This window comes from Mandrillus leucophaeus, unplaced genomic scaffold (genome assembly GCF_000951045.1).
Source record: "Mandrillus leucophaeus isolate KB7577 unplaced genomic scaffold, Mleu.le_1.0 Scaffold2, whole genome shotgun sequence".
Lineage (NCBI taxonomy): Eukaryota > Metazoa > Chordata > Mammalia > Primates > Cercopithecidae > Mandrillus > Mandrillus leucophaeus.
Window position 1 is genome coordinate 6,326,144 of NW_012102031.1, and position 7,385 is coordinate 6,333,528.

The window sequence follows — 7,385 nt, forward strand, 5'->3', positions numbered from 1 at the left end:
CTCAAAGTGCTGGGATTACAGGCATGAGCCACCACGCCCAGCCCACATCTTTTTTTTTTCTTTATATTGCATCCTAATACTAATTTCTTCAGGTGTATCTTCCAGTTTACCATTTTCTCTCAGCTGTATTTGATCTGCTATTTTACCTGTTAATTGAATTTCTTTTTAAACTTTTATGATGGCAATTTTCAAGCTTATGGAAAAGAAGAGAATTTAGTTTATGAATAGATGTTGCTCATGCCACCCAGCCTCAACAGTGATGAATACATAGCCGATCTTGTCTCATCTTTTCTCCCACCCATCCGCTCCCATCCAAGATTATTTCAAAGCAAGTCCCAGGCATCTTATTATCCATGAAGTTTAATTTTTTCAATTATTACGTTTCATTTCTGAAATTCCGTTTGCTTCTCTTACTAATCTACCTGCTCTTTCTGGATGGTTTCTTATTCTTTCCTTATATTTTTATTCTCTTTTTTATGGTTTCAATCATTAAATACACTTATTTTGTATTCTGTATCTGATCATTCAAATCTTTGCTAATTTGGGAGATTTTGTCCTTTGGTGTTTCTGCTGACTCTTGATCATTGTAACGTATTTGCTTGTGTATGTTTGAATTTTGAATATAGAGATGTTTTCTTAAGTTACAGGTATTAGTTGTCACTTGCTAGATGTCCTGATGAATGTCCAATAATTTTGTCTTCCCAGCCATGCAAAAAAAATCTCATTTCTTGGTATAGTTGAAGACACTGAAGCTCAGAGAGGTTAAACATTTCTCTGAGGCCATACTATCTGTAAATAACGGAGTTTGGGTTTGAACCCAAATGACTTTACTTTGAAACCCTTCCCACTCCCCTTCCCTTCCGCAATTTACCATCTGTAAAGGAAACTGACACCCAATATAAACTATGGAGTACCCGACTGCCACTGAATTGGGCACTCGGGGTTTCTTCATGGCATTCCACAGGGGCTGCTGAGGAGACAAAGAGCCTCATGAAGGCTTCCTACACACCAGAGGTCATTGAGAAATCAGTTAGGGACTTAGAACACTGGCATGGCAGAAAGACGGATGATCTGGGTAAGTGAGGAGCTGCGGGTGATGGGAGGCAAGGACTGTCCTCCACAGGCAGGGTGTGTTGGCTCTAAGGTTCAGAGAGAAATCAGAGCAGGAGACAGAGCCAAGGGTGGACTTGGAAGAGGTATGAGTCATCCCTGGGATCTGGGCACTCCAGAGACTGCTGGATGATCTAATCTGTGCTGGCTCCTCTCCTGCTCTCTGTAGGACGGTGGCACCGGAAAAATGCTATGAATCTGAACTTGCAGAAAGCACTGGAAGAGAAATATGGAGAAAACAGCAAATCCAAGAGCTCAAAGTACTAGATTTGACACAGTAGAGGTGTCTTCTACTCAAATAAAGTGCTAACAATAAGGAAAGGCTCAGGTCTGAGTCCTTCTGTGCTTGGTGACTTTCATCACATTTGAGTGGATGCCCATGTATCGTGTTGGAGAGACCAACTAGGGGAAGATAGAAGCCCTGAAGGCCCAAACTATTCCCTAGTCCTCCCTCCTGCACACACGTGCACACACACGCACTTTCACCCATTATCCCAGGAAAGGACATGAGAGCTGGGCATGACTCTGTCTCAAGCCCAGGGTTCCTGGCTTCTCCCACATGCCCTATGTGAGGGGGTCCTATAGTGGGCACTGCTCGATCTTACTCTACATGCTCTTCCTAGAAGATGCCAATTATTTCCAGACATCCATTCCTCCCAGACATGAGACATGGGCTTCAGAGGAATTGGCCACACACATTTCCTCCAATCTAGTGGTAGATTTGATTGGTCTCATGGTAATTCTTAACTCCTACCCCCAACCCCACCTCTTGCACATGATTGGTTCAGTCATGCACATGTGACTCAATTTGAGCCAATAAGATGCAAAGAAACGTGAGGATGTGAGCAGACTTCTGGGAAAACCTTTTCTCCGCTGGGAATGCTGGGAGAGCATCCGTCTTTCCTGATGTAATGAATGAGGAACCATGCAGCCCAGACCACTCCTGCCAGACACCTATGACCAGGGGAACTGCAGACCACGCAGCACATTCTGGGTCCTCCATGGCCTCCCCAAGCTGCTCCATCAACTTGACCAGAAGCTGTTGGCCTCTGGACTTCCTGTAATGTGAGCCCGAGGATCTCCTCATTGTTTAAGCAGCCAAAAGCATCCTCAGCCCATAAGATTCCTGGGACTTGGAGCCCCAGGGTAGAGTCCCCAGATAATGGGTTCTAGGTCAGACAGTTCTGTTTTCCAGTTGATCCTGAAGCTTTTCACCTGATGAGCCTCTAAGCCTGCAGCACACTCCACCCCCAGATCATTGACTTGCACCCTCAGGACGTGCTCTACCCATGGGTTATTATTTGCTGTGTTCCAAAACACCATCAAAACTTGTGGGCTTAAAATGACAATGACATGATCCCTAATTTGCTCACGATTTAGCAATTTAGGCAGGGCTCAGGAGGTACAGTTCATTTTGGTTCTGTATAGCATCTGCTGTGAAGACACCTGCTCCTCTCCCATGCCTAGTGCCTCAGCTGGGATGAGAACCACAGTTGGGGGCTGGCTGATCATCACTCTCTCTCGTGGGGCCTCTCTTCATGGTTCACTTGAGCTTCTTCTGGAATGTGGACTGGGTTTCAAGAAGGAGCCTCCTCAGGGGCCAAGATTCAATGTGCAATGGTTTATCAAGCCTTACACTGGCTTGTCAATGTCCCTGTGGTCAAAGAGACATACGGCCAAGCCCAGACTTTGTGAGAGGGGACTACATAACAGTATTACTAAGAGTATTACTATATGCAGGAATGGTTTATTGGCGACCTCAAAATAATAGTTTGTCCCAGTGGTCATCTTGTTTTTGAAAGATCAAAAGCAAAGGAAGAATCAAAATCATTACCAGAAGAGGAGACATGTTCCTGTTTCTCCGTCAACTGCCCCTCCTCCCACAGAAGGGAATGACTTTTACCTTTATTTTTCTTTTCTTTTCTTTTCTTTTCTTTTCCTTTTCTTTTCTTTTCTTTTCTTTTCTTTCTTTTTGAGACAGAATCTGGCTCTGTTGCCCAGGCTGGAGTGCAGTGGTGCGATCTTGGCTCAATGCAACCTCCGCCTTCCGGGTTCAAGCTATTCTCCTGCCTCGGCCTCCCCAGTAGTTGGGATTACAGGCGTGTGCCACCATGCCCAGTTAATTTTTGTACTTTTAGTAGAGACGGGGTTTCACCATGTCGGCCAAGCTGGTCTCAAACTCCTGACCTCAAGCGATCCACCCACCTCAGTGTCCCAAAGTGCTAGGATTACAGGCGTGAGCCACCATGGCCGTCTCGGAATGACTTAAAGATAGGATTGGATCAGAATGTAACACAAGGAAGTGAATCTGACTTGATTTAATATTTATCAAGTACCTAATTGTGTGCAAAGTGCAGAGTTCAGTTCAACTTCTTTACAGGGTACTTAATTTCTGCAAGACACTGTTCTGGGCACTGGAAACACCAGACTTTGTCTTTATTAACTACTATGTGCCCATCACATGTGACATCTGAAAAAATGAGCCACCCAAAGTCTAGTGGCTAAAGCAGACTCTGTGCTGTTCTGATAACATGGCAAATGAATATGATTATGTGCCACATGGTTTATATATGCAACTGTATTTCATCCTTATACCAGTCCTCAAAGCTGTTATCATCCCCTTTATGAAGGTGAGGAAACTGAGGCTTGGAGAGGCCAAGGAAATTGTTCAAGATGATATGCATAGGAAGCTGGGGTGCAAACCCAGGAATTTCTATCCAAAGTCACTTCTATTCTACCAGGCAATCGTACTGCAGTGGTAGGAGAGTATGCAGTGTATGACAGTGCAGTGCCTAACAGGGCTGAGTGGTTCTGGTGCCTGTTGACTAAGCACCACAAACAGCCCTGCTAGGCACAGTGAAAACATCAATATGAATGCAATACAATATGCAATATGCAATATGAATGCCATATAGTCCAGACCTCAGAGCTTTGCAGTCTGCAGGAGATTGATGTGGAACAAGCTGGCTGAGAGACTTATCTACCCATGATATGAGCCTGCCCAGCCCTGACCAATGAGCTGGACGTGCAAAAATAAATAAGACATGGTGCCTGTCCTCAAGGAGTTCAGAGTCTAGTGGGGAGACAGATACATCAGTAAATAGATGCTCAGAAGTCTTACACATGCAGTGAGACGTTCACGTGGGGCCAGCAAAAGCACAAAGGAGAATGTGATTAGCTCTGCCTGGGATGGGGTGGAGTGCCAGTCATGTGGTAGGCTTCATAGAGGAGGTGGATCTTGAGATGAATCATGGAATGTGAGTAAGGATGTTCAGGTGGACTGGAAGAGGCACAGCATTCCAGACAGAGGGCATGGTATGCATGAAACTGCAGTATGATGTATTTGGCAAGCTGCAGGTAACTCGTTAAGCTTGGAAGATAGGGCTTCAAGGAGGAGCACAGATGTGAGGTAGAAAGCAGACAGTCTGTACCTGGACGGGGCTGTCCTCTCTGAGGGCCTTACATTTGAGACTCAGACCTTCCTTCTAGGAATTTACAGTCTGGCTAGAACATAAAGAGTTAATGACTAAAGAAGCCACAGAGAAGAGTTGGAAAGATGCTCATTATCCCCAATAATCAGGGATGCAAATGAAAACAATCCATCAGGTTGGCAAAAACTAAAACGCAAGTGTAGCTGAGAATGAGGGAAATGGAAACTTTCATACACTTGATGAATTATGAGCCAAGAGCTGTGGGTGAGTATTTAGCAAAATTGAAATTATATCCTACAACCTACAATTTCCATTTCTACATAGCCTAGAGAAATCCTTGAACATGTGCACAGGGAGCGTGTGCAAAGATCTCCATTGCAGTGTAGTTTACAATAGGAAAACAACCTGGCAAGTATTAAAAGATCTTGTTCTCGGCCAGGCACTGTGGCTCATGCTTGTAATCCCAGCACTTTGGGAAGCCGAGGTGGGCAAATCATTTGAGGTCAGGGGTTCGAGACTAGCCTGGCCAACATGGTGAAACCCTGGCTCTACTAAAAATACAAAAACATTGGCTACTAAAAATACAAAAAAAAAAAAAAAAAAAAAAAAAAAAAAAAAAAAGTAAAACAACCTAAATGCCTTTTAGCTGGACAATAGACAAATGGGATGATCTATGGCAGTGGAAAGAAATGAACCACATCTGCATGTATCAGCATGGAAAGATCTCACAATACATCATGGTGGGTGAAAACAACAATCTGTAGAACGAGCCCTACAGCAGGAAATGTACTGTTGATGTAGCCTTCAAAAGGCACACACAAAACCAGTCCATTGCTCATGAGTATGAGTATGGAGTATGGAGGGTGAATGGGAAGGATGCCACAGAAATCCAACTTCACATTACATTTAATTTAGTGCTTTTCAGAAGCAGCTTTACAAGAGAGAGCTGCCAAAATGCTTTCTGATGAGATAACTAAGATGCTAGCAAGAGTGTCTGAGAAACACAGTGTTGGTGAGCTGATCTAAAGTTAAGTGAGCAATTTCAATGTTGACATAAAGGAACAAATGTCTCATGTTTTAAGACTTTGTCACAGTTAAAGATTCATCCTCAGAAAGAGGAACCCTTTTTAATTAAACATTGAACATTCTTGAGAGAGAAAAGCTGTAATCTTGGCAAAGTAAATAAAATATGCGTAGATTTTTTTTTTTTTTTAACTTAAAGAAGGTCTTTTATTTCACTCATTGGCATGAGTCCCAATAGCATTCCTTGTTCTTCATGTTCCTGAGGTCCCTAGATAGTGGAATTCACAATGATTCTTAAATTTCAAGGAGGCACAGGGACCAGGTAGTAAGTAAGCATTAATTCAAATAGTGAAAAAAATTAGTCACCCTTCAATTCATGCAGGGCATCGTTTGCCCATTGTGACTCAAAACCATCTTCATCATTCTGTAATATCCATGTACCACTCAAGGGAACACCAATAAAATCAATAAGGGAACACCAATAAAATCAATTTAGGATGCTTTAACCCAGGATACAGCAGACGAGCCTACCACGGCTATAATCCCAGTCCAGATCGCCCCCTGGCGGCAGTGTGTCCAAATTGCAGGCCCAGAGATTCGGAATCATAAGCCCACAATGTACATGCTGTGGAGGGACAGAGAGACCATTTAGTTACATCTTTCTAACCGTGCTTTCCTACTCGATGTTACGGATGAGGAAACTGAGGCCAAGTTGAACACATTTATGTTTAAATTGCAAGAGAGGAGTTTACGTTTCCTGCTTTGCAAATCCAAACTCTCAATGATGTCACAGAGTGGTAGGCTGATCTTTTTTCCCATTCTCCCTCCCAGATTCATGGACTCTGTAATAAACAGGAACGGGAAGGAGCCACAGCAGAGGAAAATTCAAATGCAGGTTTACTGTAGAGAGGCAACAAGAGACTCTCGCTAGGCTTGCGTTCTTGGGAAGACCACCTCGCTTGTCAGAGCCAATTCGCATTTCTAGAGTACTAATAGAGGGACAGTTCCACCTCTTTCAGAGGCTATTGTGAGGATTATCTGAGAAGATGCATGCCATGTATCTGGCACAGAGCCAGTTATAGACATGTAGTAAACACTTATGCTTTTCCTTCCTCCAGGCCCACTTTCCTAAATATGTTTGAAAGAACTCTGTGGCATGTTAACAGATGTTCTATCAAAAAGTATCCCATTGTCAAATAAATCAGGTTATGCTGGTTTACATAACGCTATACAGATTGCTTTTGGGCAAGACTTCTCAGAACCTTGAACACGCTAACACTGATTGCGTAACTCCAAATTATTATACATAGTTTTCACTGTTCCTCACTTCGCCTGGCACAGACAGAGAAAGCTATGAACATCAGTTACAACAGCTGTGATTATGACAATGATTTTATTAAAATCGCAGGTTCAGAAGCCTGGGAGTTCAGCCAAGGAAGAGGAGCCCTGTTTTAGGGGGTGGTTAGATGGATTGACGTGTTAATCCAGATGCTCATTACCAATGCTCATGGAGAAATGTGCCTGCCACAGGCCTGGCCACTTCCTTCCTCTGGCCCACACTGCAGGCATTGCACTTTGGAAGCAGATAATCAGAGAAAGGAGTAAGCCTACTCTCAGGACAAGGGGTTGAGTTTCTTTTATGGCTGGCATTGCATGAATCAGTCTGAGTGAGGGCATCTTAACCTCCCTGTGCTGCTGGCTTCCCTGGTTTATGACAAGCAAGAGAGGTCAGGTGACCTGTCCAGCACAGTGACAGGAGCCAGGCCTGGGCCCCTCCTATCCAAATCCCTTTTCAGTGGGCCAGTATAAATAAATAAATAA

General features: G+C 43.7%; 1 protein-coding gene across 1 annotated transcript in view; it reads left to right on the forward strand.

Annotated features, from left to right (window-relative positions):
• TEX33 (testis expressed 33) overlaps positions 1-1,437 on the forward strand; it is an 18,964-nt gene extending 17,527 nt beyond the window's left edge. Inside the window, exons 5-6 of the mRNA XM_011978928.1 lie at positions 965-1,075; positions 1,280-1,437. Of these exons, the coding sequence (XP_011834318.1) occupies positions 965-1,075; positions 1,280-1,377 (209 nt within the window). The 3' untranslated portion in view covers positions 1,378-1,437. The remainder of the gene's footprint in view (positions 1-964; positions 1,076-1,279) is intronic.
• The last annotated feature ends 5,948 nt before the right edge of the window (positions 1,438-7,385 follow it).